Consider the following 18332-nt stretch of genomic DNA (forward strand, 5'->3'; position numbering starts at 1 on the left):
GTATGTTTGTATGCATGTGTGTGTCCAAGCATGTATAAATGTGTGTGTACACGGATGTGTGTGTGTGCATGTTAGGTGCGCATCAGGAGTATGTGTGTGAAGGTTCCTCTGCTCCTCACTGGCTGGCCTTTGCGTTTATCCCTCTGGTGTCACACAACGTGGGCTTGGAGCTGACCACGGGGGGGCCGGGCTGTGCAGGGAGACAGACCCCTTGCTCGGTGGACCATTGTGGGCTCCTCGGTCGGCCGTTTCATCCGGAGTGTGTCTGCACCGACCCAGCGAGAGGCCGCCAGCCAACAGAGAGAACGTTTGCCGTGGGTTTTCTTTTTTGATTTGTTGCTTTCAGTTCAGTTCAAACCTTTGACAGCTCAGGCAGTGGAAGACAGAGGGATCCGAGTGTCAGGTGGTCGGGGGGGCAGGAGAGGAGTTCAGGCACGGAGCCAGCAGACCAGGCTAGACAGCAGCACAACGGGCGGGTAGAGAGGGCAAGCGAGATGCACGGATGATGACAACCCTCCTCCAAAGTACGCAACTTGCGCTGGTCAGAGAGGAGGAGAGGAAAGAAGGAAGAAGTCAGCAGATAAATGGCAGACATGAAGTATGCAGATACTGGGATCTTTAGCTTAGTTTAGATCAATAATGACCATTAAGATATATAAACTAAACTAAATTAACTAAAGTAAACTAACTAGAAACTAAACTTTTTAGTCGTTAGTATAGTTTAGCTTAGAGATATCAATCAATGACCTATCTTCTTCTTGTGTGTGGCGTGCACAGCCTAAAGTGGTCGGACAACTTGTTCTATTTGATCTTATTTGATTGCGCCCACCAGGTTGATTGCATTTGTCGAAACAGGGCGGACCACGTGAAGGCTGAAATCTCCTTTGATAATTACCTTTGATATCTCGAAACTAAATTAAACTAACTAGTTATTGATTGATCATTAATACCTCTAAACTCACTTAAACTAATGTAGTGCTGAAACAGGCCCTACAGTCCACGGTGATCATCGATCTTCCATTCACATTAGTTCTATCCCACTTATTCATCCGCTAGGGACAATTTACAGAGAGCAATCAAGCTGCAAATCTTGAGTACAATAAAATGTTGGAAGTTTCGGGTGCCCTGTTGCAGGAAAGCTGCCGTTAAGTTGGATAGAATGCATGGAAGATTCACAAGGATGCTGCCAGATCTCGAGGGCCTGAGCTATCGGAAACATAGAAAATAGGTGCAGGAGTAGGCCATTCGGCCCTTCGAGCCTGCACCGCCATTCAATATGATCATGGCTGATCATCCAACTCAGTATCCTGTACCTGCCTTCTCTCCATACCCCCTGATCCCTTTAGCCACAAGGGCCACATCTAACTCCTTCTTAAATATAGCCAATGAACTGGCCTCAACTACATTCTGTGGCAGAGAATTCCATAGATTCACCACTCTCTGTGTAAACATTTTTTTTCTCATCTCAGTCCTAAAAGATTTCCCCTTTGTCCTTAAACTGTGACCCCTTGTTCTGGACTACCCCAACATCGGGAACAATCTTCCTGCATCTAGCCTGTCCAACCCCTTAAGAATTTTGTAAGTTTCTATAAGATCCCCCCTCAATCTTCTAGATTCTAGCGAGTACAAGCCGGAAGAGGTTGAGCAGATTAGAACTCTATTCCTTGGAACACAGGAGGGTGAGGGGTGATCTTACAGAGGTATGCAAAACCATGAGGGGAATAGATAGGGTTAAACTTTCACCCAGGTTAGGGGAATCCAGTCAGTTTTTTGTTTTAGTTTAGTTTATTGCCACGTGTACCAAGGTACAGTGAAATTTTTTTTTCCATATGCACTATCCGGTCAGCGGCAAGACTGTGAAGGGTCTCGACCTAAAACATCACCCATTCCATCCCTTCAGAGATGCTGCCTGTCCCACTGAGTTACTCCAGATTTTTGTGTCTTATCAGTGGGGAAAGACTATATATGATTACAATGGGGCCGTCCACAGTGTACAGGTACAGGATAAAGGGAATAATGTTTAGTGCAAGATAAAGTCCAGTAAAGGCCAATTAAAGATAGTCCGAGGGTCTCCAATGAGGTAGATAGTAGCTCAGGACCGCTCTCTAGTTGGTGATAGGATGGTTCAGATAACAGCTGGGAAGAAACTGTCCCTGAATCTGGAGGTGTGCGTTTTTCACACTTCTGAACCTCTTGCCTGATGAGGTAGTTGGGGCAGGTGCCATAACAACATTTAAAAGACATTAGGAAAGATTACGAGGAATATGAAGGGAAGAGGGAGTGCCCGTGGGGAGACTAGAAACAAAGAACTGCTGACGCTGGTTTATATCAAAGATAGACATAGAGTGCTGGAGTAACTCAGCGGGTCAGGCAGCATCTCTGGACAAAAAGGATGGGTGACGTGTCGTGTCGGGTCGGGACCCTTCTTCAGACTGAGGTGGCCTTGCCGAGGTATCGTGAAGTGATAACAGCTCATGATTTTATCCACCTCTATAAGATTACCCTCCACCTCCCATGCGCCAAGCAATAAAGCCCTATCCTGCCCAACATATCCCTATAGCTCGGACCCTGGAGTCCCAGCACCAGCCCGGCCCTCGGCATTGAGAGTCATGCAGCACGGTAACAGGCCCTTCAGCCGATCATCACCCACCTACACTAGTCCCACTTGCCTACGTATATTGCTCATGTTCCTCGAAATCTTTCTTAATATCTTTTAAATGTTGTTATAGTCCCTGCCCCAACTACCTCCTCTGGCAGCTCGTTCCATACACCCACCATCCTCTGTGTGAAAAAAGGTTGCCCCTCAAGTTCATATTCAATCCTTCTCCTCTCACCTTAATCCCATGTCTTCCCGTTCTTGATTCCCCAATCCTGTGTTCACCCTGTAGCGTTCCCCCTATCTATTCTCCTCGTGATTATACTCAGCCTCTCAAATGCTGGCAACAACTTCTCCCTGGGCAAAAAGACTCTGTAGATTCATGCTATATTCCCCTCGTGTTTTTATACACCTCTGTAAAGATCACCCCTCAGCCTCCTGCGCTCCAAGGAATAAAGTCCTAGCCTGCCCGACCTCTCCCTGTAGCTCAGGCCCGCGGGTCCTGGCAGCAGGGCGGAGAGGATGACCCTGGGCACTGGCGGAGGTTGGTGTGGACACTCACCCACGCAGGCCGTCCCGTCCTCGTTGGGCTCGTAGCCCCGGCTGCACCTCCTGTTGGGGAGACACCTGTAGCCCCCGAAGGTGTTGATGCATGTGGGCCTGTTGCTGGGGCAAGGCCGTGGGAAACGGGCGCACTCGTCCTCATCTGTGTGGGGGGCAGAGAGAGAGAGGGAGAGACTGGTACACTAGGCACAACCTACACCCCTCCCTGGCCCCCATGAATACACACCCTCACATTGCCACCATTCCCTCGTTTTCAGATCAATTTCCGACTTTGGTTTTCTAGTTTTAGTTTTTAGACATACAGCGTGGAGACAGGCCCTTTGGACCAACGAGTCCGCCCGGACCAACGATCACATGTATACGCTAGTTCTATGTTATCCCACTTTCTCATCCACTCCCTACACACTAGAGGCAATTTACAGAGGGCCAATTATCCTACAAACCAGTACGCAGGGCGGAAAGGTGGCGCGGCAGTAGAGCCGTTGCCTTACAGCGCTTGCAGTGCTGGAGACCTGGGTTCGATCTCGACTACGGCTGCTGTCAGTACGGGGTTTGTACGTTCTCCCCGTGACCGCGTGGGTTTTCTCCTAGATTTTCAGTTTCCTGCCGCACTCCAAAGATGTACAGGTTTGTAGGTTAATTGGCTTGGTATAAGTGTAAATTGTCCATAGTGTGTGTAGGATAGTGTTGGTGAGCAGGGATCGCTGGTCGGTGCGGACTCGGTGGGCTGAAGAGCCTGTTCCGCGCTGTATCTCTAAAAAAATGGGACCAGCACGTGGACTCGCCTGGTTTGGGCGCATCTTTGCTCATCTTTACCATTGGTCTTTACTGGGCTTTATCTTGCACTAAACCTTATTCCCAATTATTGTGAGCAATTTTGGTCCCATATCTGAGGAAGGATGTGCTGGCGTTGGAGAAAGTCCAGAGGAGGTTGACAAGAATGATCCCACGAATGATTGGGCCGACATATGATGAGCGTTTGTCGACACTGGGCCTGCACTGGCTGGACTTTAGAAGGATGAGAGGGCGGAACCTCACGGAAACCTACCGAATAGTGAAAGGCCTGGATAGAGTGGATATGGAGAGGATGTTTCCACTAGTGGGAGAGTCTAGGACCAGAGGTCATATCATCAGAATAGAAGGACGTTCCTTTAGGAAGGAGATACGGAGGAATTTCTTCAGTCAGATGGTGGTGAATCTGTGGAATTCATTCTTTTTTTTTTCCTTTTTCCTTCCTCCCACAATATGTAATATGTAAAAGAATATGTGATTCTGTTCCATTCTGTTTGGTTGTTTGTTTGTTTTTTGCACAAAGTCCGTAAGCATTGCCACTTTTCATTTCACTGCACATCTCGTATGTGCATGTGACGAATAAACTTGACTTGACTTGACACGGAAGGTTGTGGAGGCCTAGTCAATGGATAGTCAATGTCGGGACGACAGATGGCACAATGGGCTAAGTGTTCGGCTTGCAACCGGAAGGTAGCCGGTTCGAATCCCGCTTGGAGTGCATACTGTCATTGTGTCCTTGGGCAAGACACTTCACCCACCTTTGCCTGTGTGTGAATGTGTGTGAATGTGTGTGAGTGATTGGTGGTGGTCGGAGGGGCCGTAGGCGCAGATTGGCAGCCACGCTTCCGTCAGTCTGCCCCAGGGCAGCTGTGGCTACAGAAGTAGCTTACCACCACCGAGTGTGACTGAGGAGTGAATGAATAATGCGATGTAAAGCGCCTTGAGTATTAGAAAGGCGCTATATAAATCCCATCCATCATTATTATTATTATATTTATGGCAGAGAATGGGGTTGAGAGGGAAAGATCGACCAGCCATGATTGAATGGTGGAGTAGACTTGATGTGCCGAATGGCCTAACTCTGCTCCTCTTACTTATGAAGTTATGAATGGCTTGATTGTGTCATGTATAGTCCTTTACATGAATATTGTCTTTCCACTGACTAGTTAGCACGCAACAAAAAAGCTTTTCACTGTATCTTGGTTCACGTGACACTAAACTAAACTAAAGAAAAGTAAAGGTGAAGAAGGCTCCCGACCCGAAACTTCACTCATCCTTTTTCCCCAGAGATGCTGCCTGAGTCGCTGAGTTGTGCCAGCACTTTGTGTCTATCTTCAGTATAAACCAGTATCTGCAGTTCCTTTCTTGACAAACTAAACGAAGGTCAAGACATTGCCTAGTTTCAACGCTATGTTTCCCACTCTATAACTGAACAGGTGAAATTCCATCATGTTGTGCTCACTCTTCCCCAAAGGGCCCCTTACAATGAATTCTTAAGACAACTCTTCCTTGCACACCTCGCTCCCTGTAGACAGTGTCTGGAGGGTGCGAGTGTCGATGAGGTCCTGACTCACCTGTACATCGTCGGCTTCCGTCAACTGTGAATCCTCGCCCGCACTGAAAAAGACAAGACATTAGTAGGCGAGGCCGCATTTAGAGTATTGTGTTCCGTTCTGGGCACCGTGTTATAGGAAAGATATTGTCAAGCTGGAAAGGGTACAGAGAAGATTTGCGGGGATGTTGCCAGGGCTGGAGGGTGTGAACTATAGGGAGAGGTTGAGTAGGCTGGGACTCTATTCCCTAGAGCACAGGAGGATGAGGGGTGATCTTAGAGAGGTGTATAAAATAATGAGAGGAATAGATCGGGAGTCTCTTGCCCAGAGCAGGTGAATCAAGGACCAGAGGACATAGATTTAAGTTGAAGGGGAAAAGATTAAATAGGACTCTGAGGGGTAACATTTTCACACAAAGGGTGGTGGGTGTATGGAACGAGCTGCCAGACGAGGTGGTTGAGGCAGGGACCATCCCAACGTTTAAGAAACAGTTAGACAGGTACATGGATAGGACAGGTATGGAGGGATATGGGCCAAACCTAGGCAGGTGGGACTAGGATAGAGGGGACATGTTGGCTCGGCTGACTGCAGTACAGGGAGGGAGCCACTGGAGACGTCGGACGTGAGGAGCAAAGGGGCCGGTGGGAGGGTGGACAGAGGTAATGCCTCCAGCGCTTTCATGGTCGGCTGCAGGAGGGAACCCCCGGGACACAAAGATGGCCGGGCGAGGAGACAAGACGGGCAAAGACGACAGAGGAATGCTCTGCATGAGCTGGGGGCTTGCCGGGATCAGGAACCACTACAATAGATCGAGCGCGCTAAAATTAGAGGGCACAAGCTTAAAGTCAGGGAGGAAGGTTTTAAGAGGGACCTCAAGGTAGATAGGTTGAGAGCGAGAGAGAGGGAGGAAAAGAGAGGGGGGGGGTAAGGTTGAGTGGGGGAGGAGGAGAGAGGTTGAGAGAGAGAGAGAAGGAGGTAAGGAGAGAGAGGGAGAGAGAGATAGGTGAAGGTAGAGGTTGGAAGAGAGTTTGAGAGTGAGGGAGAGGGTGAAAGTGAGAGGGTTTGTGAGGGAGAGCGAGAGAGAGGAGGAGATTGAGAGGGAGAGAGAGGAGGAGATTGAGAGGGAGAGAGATTGCGAGATAGACAGAGACAGGTTGAGGCAGAAGTTTGTGGAGAGAGAGAGAGGGAGAGGGAGAGAGAGAGGGGTTGAGAGACCATGGGGTACACAGAGACTCCTGGATGTGGCGAGAGCTGTCAAGGTTCACCCAGCGAAGGCTGGCAGCAGAGCTGGACAGAGTATCTCTGCTGTTGCCGATCACCAGGGTGCAGAGGGTCACAGAGTGGGGGGAGAAGGGGGAGCGAGGGCCCCCGACAGTTTGCGTACCTCGATGTCCTGGCTGCCAGCTTGTACTCCCTCTTGTGGGAAGGGCACTTCGATGGTGGAGTTGAGCTCGGTGAGGGCGACGGGTCTGGAGGAGAAGCTGCCCCCTGGCCAGGTCACCTCCAGGTGAGTTGCCACGTCCTTCCCTGTCAGCAAGAAGCAGAGATTGTCTGATCAGCAACGTTAGATAAAGAGGGGAACGGACGAGAGACAGCAGGTGGGACTAGTGTAGCTGGGACACGTTGGCCGGCGTGGGCAAGTTTCCTGCTTCCACACTGTATCACTATTTGACTCTATGACCAGCAAACACCCCCTCTCCCGGCACAGGCAACTCTCCACTCGGGTGTGTTAACCCACAGAAGTGTGAAGATGCACACCTCCTGTCCATTGACTCCATCTACACTTCACGCTGCCTCAGCAAGGCCACCAACACAATCAAGGGCCAGTCTCACCCCGGTCACTCCCTCTTCTCCCCTCTCCCAACAGGCAAGAGGTACAGGAGTGTGAAAACGGACACCTCCAGATTTACGGCCAATTTCTTCCCAGCTGTTATCAGGCATCTGAACCATCCTATCCCCAACTAGAGTCCTGACCTCCCATCTATCTCATTGGAGACCCTCGGACTATCTTTCCATTCCTAACCCTTTCTGTGACTTGAAATCAGCGTTTCCTCTCATCCAGTCCTGATGAAAAGTCTTGGACCAGCAACCGTGGATGGGTTTCTGTTTCCGCAGATGCTGCCGGACCCGCTGGGCGTTCCCAGCACCTTCTGTTTTTCCGTTTCGGATTCGCGACATCTGCTGGGTTTCCTTGTCTTGATTTCTCGGGACCTTTGGGAGCTGGCTCCGAGACGTGAACAGTGGCTGAGGAAGCTGGGAGAGTGCCGTGGATAAGATGCGAGGCTCTCGGGAGGTGACAAATTAAAACCTACATCAATTGAGCAGGAAGGAACTGCAGATGCTGGTTTAAACCGGTGATAAACACAAAATGCTGGAGTAACTCAGCGGGACCGGCAGCATCTCTGGAGAGAAGTAATGGGTGACGTTTTGGATCGAGACCCTTCTTCAGTCTGAAGGAGTGTCACAACCCGAGACGTCACCCATTCCCTTCTCTCCGGAGATGCTGCCTGTCCCACCGAGTTCCTACAGCACTCTGTGCCTAAATCAATTGAGATAATTCATGTCCACGCCATGTAAAGGCACTTCATATATTTACTTTCACTTCGATAAAATATGCTGCTCTAACTGTCCGACACAGTCATTTAATACGGCATCGGCATAATTTAATCCTTAAAGCATTTTTTATGAGGTCCTCTTATATTTTTACGGGGGGAGAATTGGATTTATAGAAGCCCAGCCCTTCGCAGTTCAACTGCGATTTAATTTACCTGTCCAGAATAAAACAAGATTTACTTGTAGAAAGCGACTCCATAATTACGTATCTGCCCAGCTCGCTGCTTGAATCCATTCTCACAGTGTGAACAGAAAGATATCCAAGCTTGGCACAATGCGGTTTAGGGTCTTTTTAAGGAACGCTGAGGCCCTGTACCAGAAGGGACAGAACCGCCTGTACTTTTTTGAGAAGGCTCCACTCCTTCAACGTCTGCAGTAAGATGCTGTAGATGTTCTACCAATCGGTGGTAGCCAACGCCATCTTCTTCGCTACCGTGTGCTGGGCAGCAGGGCGAAGGCTGCGGACGCCAACAGGATCAACAAACTCATCAGGAAGGCTGGCTGCATCCTGGGGGCAGAGTTGGATTCATGGAAGGTGGTCTTGGAGAGGAGGATGCTCCTCAAACTGCGGAGCATCCTGGACAATACAGCTCACCCCCTCCTTGACACACTGGTCAACCTGAGGAGTACCTCACTTTAATTTGACGTATCTGTTGTTAGCAGACCAATTCCCCTCCTGGGATAAATAAAATTATATCTCATCGTATCGTGTGGAAAGGAACTGCAGATGCTGGATTGCATCGAAGATGGAAACAAAAAGCTGGAGTAACTCAGCGGGCCAGGCAGCTTCTCTGGAGAGAAGGAAGAGGTGACATTTCGGGTCGAGACCCTTCTTCAGACTCGATCAGAAACGACACCTAATCTTTTTCTCCAGAGATGCTGCCTGACCCGCTGAGTTATCCCAGCATTTCGTGTCTACCTCCCCCTTGCTGGACGCATCTACCGAGGTGGACGCACGCTGGGGATGGAAGGTTCCGGAAGGCGGTGGGTGGGACGCGCTGGCCTGACCTACCCAGCCCGAAGTGGGCGACAGGTTCCATCTCGCACAGGTACCCCGAGCCGCCGTCGATGATGCGTAGGTGAGATCCACTCGACCTGGTGTACAACACCACCTTTGCCCCTCGGGCAAACGCCCCAAAGCTGGTGCGAGGGATAACCCGCAGCCAGCTGTTCCCCGAGCCCTGGAACCAAAAACCACAAGATGCAGAGATTTAACCTGGGTGGAAAGAAACGTCACAGGGTGCTGGAGTAACTGAGTGGATCGGCCAGTATCACTGTAGATGGACACAGGGTGCTGGAGTAACTGAGTGGATCGGCCAGTATCACTATAGATGGGCACAAGGTGCTGGAGTAACTGAGTGGATCGGCCAGCATCACTGTAGATGGACACAAGGTGCTGGTGTAACTGAGTGGATCGGCCAGTATCACTGTAGATGGACACAAGGTGCTGGTGTAACTGAGTGGATCGGCCAGCATCACTGTAGATGGACACAAAGTGCTGGAGTAACTGAGTGGATCGGCCAGTATCACTGTAGATGGACACAAAGTGCTGGAGTAACTGAGTGGATCGGGCAGCATCACTGTAGATGGACACAAAGTGCTGGAGTAACTCATGGACACAAAGTGCTGGAGTAACAGTGGGTCGGGCAGCATCACTGGAGAACATGGATGATGGGGCCCCAACAACTCGAGCCAACCTCTCTACAGATGCGCCTATGGAGAGCGGTTAATCAAGATGCATCACAGCATGGTTTGGGAACCGCTGCATTCATGACTGCAATAAATGATGCATAAAGACACAAAGTGCTGGAGTAACTCAGCGGGTCGGGCAGCATCTCTGGAGAAAGACGCAGAATGCTGGAGTAACTCAACGAGTCAGGCAGCATCTCTGGAGAAAAATAAATAGATGACGTTTGGGGAACCTCTTCAAAGTAGGGTTACCTTGAGGGGATTTTGCAGTGGAGCAGGCAAAATGTGTAGGAAGGAACTGCAGATGCTGGTTTACACTGAAGATAGACATAGAATTGTGTGACTAGGTGGACAGGTACATGTACATCAGACAGGGCTTCAGTATAGAGGATGGGGTCATGTTTCAGTTACATATATAGAGGTTATGTTTCAGTTAAATAAGACGCTGGTGAGGCCACATTTAGAGTATTGAGTTCAGTTCTGACCAACTTGTTATTGGAAAGATATCAAGCTGGAAAGGGAGCAGAGAAGATTAACGAGGATGTTGCCAGACCTCGAAGGCCTGAGCTATAGGGAGAGGTTGAGCAGGCTAGGATTCTATTCCGTGGAGCGCAGGAGGATGAGGGGTGATCTTATAGAGGTGTACAAAATCATGAGGGGAATAGATCAGGTAGAGGCACAGGGTCTCTTGCCCAGAGTAGGGGAATCGAGAACGAGAGGATATAGGTTTAAGGTGAGGGGAGAACGATTTAATAGAAACATAAGGAGAACCTTTTTTTTAAAACAAAGGGTGGTAGGTATATGAAACAAGCTGCTGGAGGAGGAAGTTAAGGCAGGTACTATCACAATGTTTAAGAAACATTTAGACAGGTACATGGATAGGACGGTTTAGCGAGATTTGGGCCAAATGCAGGCTGGTGGGACTGGTGTAGACGGGACACGTTGGTCAGTGTGGGCACGTTGGGTAGAAGGGCCTGTTTCTACGCTGTATGAGCCTATATGACCCCTATGTGATGATAGAGTATCATCATCATCATCATCATTATCTCTGGGGATAGACACAAAAGGCTGGAGTAACTCAGCGGGACAGGCAGCATCTCTGTAGAAAAGGAATGGGTGACGTTTCAGATCGAGACCCTTCTTCAGACCGGTTAGGGATAAGGGAAACAAAAGATATAGACGATGATGTGGAGAGATAAAGAACAATGAATAAAAGATATGCAAAAAAGTAACGATGAGAAAGGAAACAGGCCATTGTTAAACGAGAAGCTGGTGCGACTTGGGTGGGGGAGGGATAACGAGAGGGAATACTGGGGCTACCTGAAGTGAGAGAAATCAATATTCATGCCACTGGGCTGTAAGCTGCCCAAGCGGAATATGCGATGCTGTTCCTCCAATTTGTTTTGGGTCTGGACCCTACTTCTGGGCCTGCCCTCGCCCTGATCTTGTGGAGGTTGTGCAGCTGCCTGAGTGTCAGGAACAGGGAGTAGCGACACTGACCTGCGTTACTCTGTAGACGGAGAGAGGCTGTGCCCTGGACTCTCCGTGAGCGATGATGAGATCCAGCCTCCCGTCTCCGTCGAAGTCTGTCGCCACCGCACCTGCCGGAGGGAGGAACGCAAGGACCGGTGAGGACTCACCTGGGAGAGCCGCTAACTCACAGCGCCGGGGACCCGTGTTCAATCCCGACCTTGGGTGCTGTCTGTGTGTGTGTGTGTGTGTGTGTGTGTGTGGAGTTTGCATGTTCTGTGGATGTGAGTGGATGTGGAGAAGGTTTCCATTAGTTGGAGAGTCTCGGACCAGATGGCAGCACAGGACCTTTCGTCACCACAAAAGGACGTACCTTTAGAATGGAGATGAGGAGGTTCTTTAGTCTGAGGGTGGTGAATCTGTGGAATTTATTGCCACGGGCAGCTATGGAGGCCAAGTCATTAGATATTTTTAAGGCAGAGATTGACAGGTTCTTGATTAGTGCGGGTGTCAGTGGTTATATGGAGAAGGCAGGAGAATTGGGCTGAGAGGGAGAGATAGATCAGCCATGTTTGAATGGTGGAGTGGACTTGATGGGCCGAATGGCCTAATTCAGCTCCTATAACTTATGACATCCCTGGGTCCGCGTGCGTTTCTTCCCACACTTCAAAGATGTGCTGGTCTGTAGGTTTATTGGCCCTCTGTAAATTGCCCCTCGTGTGTAGGGAGTGAGTGGATAACAGAAGGAGTGTGAACGGGTGATCGATGGACGGCGTGGACTCAGTGGGCCGACTGAGTCCATGCTGGGTCCACGCTGCATATCTCAACGAAAAAAATCTCAAGGATTTTGTACGTTAATTGATTGATTGAAAGTTCCAGGAGAAGGAAAGGAGGAGGAGGAGAGATTGAGGCAGAGGGGGAGGGGGAGGGAGAAAGAGGGGAATAAGGATAGGGAAGGAGAGATAGGTAGGGAGAGGGAGATGTGGAGGGAGGGAAAGAGAGGGAGAAAGAACGAGGGGGAGAGTAATAGAATGGGAGGTGAAGGATGGAAGAAAGAGCGGGAGATGGAACAAACAGGAGAGGTACGAAAAGGGAGAGAAAAGGAGAAGTGGGAGAGAAGGAGGGAGGGAGGGAGGGAGGGAGAGAGTGAGAATGGGAGGTCGGGCGAGCGAGAAAGGGAGAGGTGGAAGGAGAGCGAGAGAGAGTGAGGGAGGGAGTGAGAGGGGGAGGGATAGTGAGGGAAAGGGTGAGAGAGGGAGAGAGGAAAGGAGAGTGAGAGAGAGTGAGGGAGGGGGGAGGGATATTAGGGAAGGTGAGAGAAAGAGTGAGGGAGGGAGGGGGAGTGAGGGAGTGAGTGAGAGGTGGCATGATACTAGAGACGGTGAGGGAAGATGGGAATGGAGAGCGGGAGGGAGTGAATGAGAGACTGAGGGAGAGCGAGAGTGAGCAGGCAAGGAAGGGAGAGCGAGTGAGAGTGTGTGTTCAAGCCCGTGCGGGGAGCAGGGATGGGTTTGACAAGGGGCGGACACACAGCCCCACCCCTGGGGCCGGCGTCTGGAGCTCACCCGTCCCTTGTCCGCTCGGCTCCGCTGCATCTCCCACGTTGACTTCCTCGATCAACGGATCTGCTCCTTCCCGCTGAGACACTCTGGCCAAAGCAAGACATAGAGTCATACAGCGTGGAAACAGGCCCTTCGGCCCAACATGTCCCATCTACACTAGTCCCACCTGCCCACACTTGGCCCACATCCCTCTAAACTTATCCTACCCATGTACCTGTCTAAATGGGTCTTAAACGTTGCAATAGTACCTGCCTCAACTACCTCCTCCAGCAGCTTGTTCCATACGCCCACCACCCTTTGTGTGAAAAATTTATCCCTCAGGTTCCTATTAAAACTTTCCCCTTTCACCTTAAACCTTTGTGCGTTTACACAATCTATTCTTCTCATGATTTTATACACCTCTACAAAATCACCCCACAGACTCCTGCCCTTCAAGGAATAATGTCCTAGCCTTGCCTAATCCTCTCCCTATATCTCAGGGTCTCGAGTCCTGGCACCATCCTTGTGAATCTTCTCTGCGCCCAGGACAAGTCTCATTCCTCCTGAGGACCACTTTGAACCACTGGTGCAGCTGTTTTTCCACCAGACCAGACCAGATCAGTACACAACCAGGAACGCCAGATTTCTCTTCAACACAGGAGGGTTCATCGCAGCTGGTAGAGCCACTACCTCACACAGACTGTTTACCCTCCTCCCATCCGGGAGTCGCTACAGGTCTCTCCGTCGCCAGACCAGCAGGTTCGGGAACAGCTTCTTCCCTGCGGCTGTTACACAACTTAACTCTGCACCTCGGTGATTGCCAGTCAATTCCCCCCCGGACACTCCTTCCCCTAGAAAAATGGCACTACTGCCACTGTATGTACATATATATATTTTACTGTTCCATTATTCTATGTTGGCTCTTCTGGGTGAGATGCTAACTGTATTTTGTTGTCTCTGTACTGTACACTGCACAATGACAATAAAGATTGAATCTGAATCTGACAGGGCCAGAGATCCGGCTTCCATCCCAACCTCGGGTGCTGTCTGTGTGGAGTTTGCATGTTCTCCCTGTGACTGTGTGGGTTTCCTCCCGCATCTCAAAAGACGTGCGGGTTTGTAGGTTAATTGGCCCTCTGTAAATTGCCCCCTAGTGTGTCGGGAATGGATGAGAAAGGGAGATAACATAGAACTAGTGTGAACGGGTGATCGATGGTCAGCATGGACTCCGTGGGCCGAAGGGCCTGTTCCCATGCTGAGTCTCTAAACTAAGAAAAATCTCAAAGATTTTGCAGGTTGATTAATGATTGAAGGGCTCTTTTCATTACACACAAAGTGCTGGAGTAACTCAGCGGGACAGGCAATGTCTCTGGAGAAAAAGGATGGGTGACTCTTCAGTTCGGGACCCTTCTTCATACCAGGACCTCTATCTCTAAAAGAAAACCCTACCAGACATTTGCCCTCCTCTAGCCCTGACCTCTGTCACATCCCATCCCCGATCCAAACCGCCCATCCCTGCCACTCTGACCTTTAGCCACTTGGCCAGCACAACAGTGGTGGTCAGCATCGTAGGACAGTGCTCCAATGAATAGCCCAGAGATATCTGTGTTATTGCCAGCCAGCCTGCAGTACCCACGTCTACCAGCAGAGTGAGCCAGTGCACCAGCCAGAGCTCAGGAAAACCTACTGATAGATTCACACGGCAGGGAAACAGGCCCTTCGGCCCAACTCGCCCGTGCCAACCAATGTGCCCCATCTAAGCTAGTCCCATTTGCCCCCTATCTCTGAAAACCTCAGACATGCAGGCTTGGCCTCTGTAACTTAGTTCATAGTTTCGTTTATATCCACGTGCCCCGGGCGGGGTACAGTGAAAAACGTTTTGTTGCGTGCCATCCATTCAGCGGAAAGACTATACATGATTACCACGGGTTTTCTCCGGGTGCTCTTGTTTCCTCCCACACTCCAAAGACAAGGAGGTTTGGAGGTCAATTGGCTTCGTTAAAAGTGTAAATTGTCCCTAGTGTGTAGGATGGTGCTGGTGTACAAAGTGATCGCTGGTCGGCACGGACTCGGTGGGGCCGAAAGCCCTGTTTCCACACTGTATCTCTAGTCTAAAGTCTGCATTTACTCAATGATTCAATGAGACTTTATTGTCACGTGCACCTGGTTACAGTGAAATGCTTTGTTTTGCAAACAGCACGGTAAAATCATCCAGCAGGCCTCACCAAGGCAGCACACAAGAGTCGCCACGTCTCTGGTGCCGACAAAGTTACAAAAAGATCATCGCGCAGTCTCCATATTTCCTCTCAGTGTTGAACCATGCCTGTCGCTGTAGGCCGCAGTGGCGGCCCCCCCTGCCAGGTCCCCCCTTTGTTCTCAGTGGCCACCACCCCACCACCACGTCCCCCTTCATTCTCTGTCCCCGGCCCCCTCTCAGAACCCCCCATCAGTCTCGGCAGCCCCGTACCGAGAACCCTACGTCCCCAGTGGCCCCCCCCCCGGCCAGGTTGCTCTTGGTGGCCCCCCCTCCTCGCTCTATGTAGGTATGTTGCAAAGCCTACCTGAAGCGTCTTTGAAAATCTGCCGCTGTGGGTGTGCGCGATTTTGGCGCCGTTTAGAGGGGGCGGGTTTAAAACGCGATTTTCTCTAGGCTGTTCATATCGAAGATGTTCAGCCTAGTTAATTATTAACGAAAAATCGCTGGAAGACCCCGTCGCAAAAGCTATTATTAGGTTTAAAGGCCTCGTATAATAGTTATAGTAGTTTAAAAATCAATCTCTAAACCCGCGACCGCCAGCAACCGCAGAGTCTCATAAAGCAAATAGCAGAAGTTAGGTTGTATATTTTTACATTAAAAAGGGCTTCTAAAGATCCCTTTATACAAAATTTAATATTGCGAGTAGCTCAATTTGGGCCCATTATATCGCGCAGTATTTTTCTGGGCATTTGGGGGCACAAATCTACCGCAATGTGAACGTTCTAAACCAGCGCGTTCCACAGGGACCCACTGGAAAGCTGATTTAAATGGGCATTTATTTACAGCAATTAAACACTAAATTCCTTCCATTTGGTCTATAAATTAATGTAAATGAGATTTAAAAATCATGTTTTATTGTGAATTATTTGTGAATATTATTTGGACATTTAGGCTATTTAAAAATGTTAATAATTTATTAAGAAATGGATAGATGTTTAGATCTAGTAATTGAAGTCTGAAATTAGCTACAATTAGGTAACTAACTAATTATATGCTTTAATTTCAGGTCATCCAAGTAAGATTATTTTATATTTGTTTCAGAATGCTTCAATCTATGATAACTGAAAATTTCATTCAGTTCTCTTAATTTTTAAGAAAGTTATGGGCTTTTGACTGTTCACGATCACAACTTTTTGTTATGTCCATAGAAAATCAATAGGGAACAAGATGCTCATTTCCGAGTATGAAAATGGCCATAACTTTTTAAATACTTGAGATATGAAAGTGAATTAGGTGTCAAATTAAACTTATTTTTATGCTTTATCTGATGGGATAAATTACAGACTTGATTTTTAAAATTTCAAAATTTTGTAACATTGCTACTCTATGCAGCCCCCCCCTCGCTCTCGGCATTCCACCCCTTCCTTCGCTCTTAACGCCCCCCCCCCCCCCCAACCCCCCCCATGCTCTTGGCAGTCCCCCTCATTCTCGGCGCCCCCCCCCCCCCTTGCTCTCAGCGGCCCCCCCATCGAATGCTACTACCAGGGAGAGTGGTGGAAACAGACTGGCCTCACCCAGCGCTTCAAGGACAGGTACAGGGATGGGCAGTGTCAAGAGGGGTTCGGGCCAGATGGCCGGGGAGGCCCGTGGGCAGGGACGGGGTTGGGGACCTACCTGAAGATGCGATTGGATGAGGAGCCTCGGTAGGCGATGTTGTTGAAGAACACCTCGAGTTCCTGGTCGTTGTCAAAGTCGGCCGCTATCACCGTCCGCACAGGCGATGGCAAAGCAAAGGCAGGCGTGGCGATGTTCTGCAGAAAGACCAGGCCCAGAGACCAATAAACAACTGGTCCACCATGTTGACTGCGCACAAAGATGGCACCAATTCATTCACAGACAGTAGGCATTGGTGTAAAGGACATAGGGTCGTCCATGCCGACCAAGATGCCCCATCTATGCTCACGGTTACGTACTCTTGGGAACTAGTTATCCGACTCTAGTTTGTGAATCATGGAAGCATACAGCACGGAAACAGGCCCTTCAGCCCAACTTGCCCATGCCAACCAAGGTGCCCCCTCATGGTTCATGGTGCACCCTCAAGACTCATGGTTACTTATTCTTGGGAATTAGTTTCGTTTAGAGATACAGCACGGAAACACACCCTCCGGTCCACCAAGACCGTGCCGACCAGCGATCCCCCACCAGCATTAACCTGCACATTAGGGACAATTTGCAATTTTTACCGACCTACAAACCTCTACGTTTTTGGAGTGTGGAAGGAAAGCTGAGCCTCCGGAGAAAACCCACGCAGTCACAAGTAGAACGTACAGACAGCACCCGTAGTCGGGATCGAACCCAGGTCTTCGGTGCTGTTATGCAGCAACTCTACCAGGTTCTGTTTCAAGTTTTATTGAATATCTGGAACATGTTGCAAGGGGCGGTGGTGGAGGCAGCTGTGATAGTGGCGTTTAAGAGACTTTTAGACAGGCACATGGATAGGATATGCAGGGAATGGAGGGATATGGATTATGTGCAGGTAGATAAGAATTGATCTCGGCAACAAATGAGGGAATAAGATTTGCCTTCCATCACAGTGAGGAATATGGGGAATCCACTGTGGTGGATGTTTATGTTAAATTTTATGTAGTTGTATGTCTTGTTGCTTTTTTTTTAGTATGGCTTTATGATAATACGAATATCACTGCACCTTAATTGGTACACGTGACAATAAAAGACCTTTAATCCTTTGAAGTTCGGCACAGAAATTGTGGCTGAAGGGCCTGTTCCTGTGCTGTACAGTTCTACTCCAGTAAATATTCCCCTCACATGAATAAAACATCTTAGAGAGGTGTACAAAATCATGAGAGGCATAGAACTGGTAAATGCAGAGTCTTATGCCCAGCATAGGGGAATCAAGAACCAGAGGGCATAGGTTTAAGGTGAGGGGGGGAAAGATTTAACAAGAACCTGAGAAATAACTTTTTTTACACAAAGGGTGATGGGTGTGTGGAACGAGCTGCCGGAGGAGGTAGTTGAGGCAGGTACTATCGCAATTTTTAAGAAACATTTAGACAGGTACATGGATAGGATAGGTTTAGAGGGATATGGGCCAAACACAGACAGGTGGGACAAGTGTAGATGGGACATGTTGGTCAGTGTGGGCATGTTGGGCTGAAGGGCCTGTTTCCACACTGTGTCACTCTATGACTCTAAGCCACTCTATTCATCCAGCCAAGGAAAAATATGCAGATTAATTAGATTTGTACGGTACGCTTTTAATCAACGGTTTCCAATCTACTCTCATTTGGATTAATATT

At 49.3% G+C, this 18332-nt stretch overlaps 1 protein-coding gene across 1 annotated transcript in view; it reads right to left on the reverse strand.

The window, feature by feature from the left end:
* crtac1 (cartilage acidic protein 1) overlaps positions 1 to 18332 on the reverse strand; it is a 140376-nt gene continuing 122044 nt past the window's right edge. Inside the window, exons 8-15 of the mRNA XM_033034149.1 lie at positions 16690 to 16826; positions 12843 to 12925; positions 11308 to 11408; positions 9131 to 9299; positions 6890 to 7032; positions 5527 to 5569; positions 3159 to 3302; positions 1 to 538 (exon numbers count right to left, since the gene is read on the reverse strand). Coding sequence (XP_032890040.1) covers positions 429 to 538; positions 3159 to 3302; positions 5527 to 5569; positions 6890 to 7032; positions 9131 to 9299; positions 11308 to 11408; positions 12843 to 12925; positions 16690 to 16826 — 930 coding nt within the window. The 3' untranslated portion in view covers positions 1 to 428. The remainder of the gene's footprint in view (positions 539 to 3158; positions 3303 to 5526; positions 5570 to 6889; positions 7033 to 9130; positions 9300 to 11307; positions 11409 to 12842; positions 12926 to 16689; positions 16827 to 18332) is intronic.

This window comes from Amblyraja radiata, chromosome 15 (assembly GCF_010909765.2).
Source record: "Amblyraja radiata isolate CabotCenter1 chromosome 15, sAmbRad1.1.pri, whole genome shotgun sequence".
NCBI lineage: Eukaryota > Metazoa > Chordata > Chondrichthyes > Rajiformes > Rajidae > Amblyraja > Amblyraja radiata.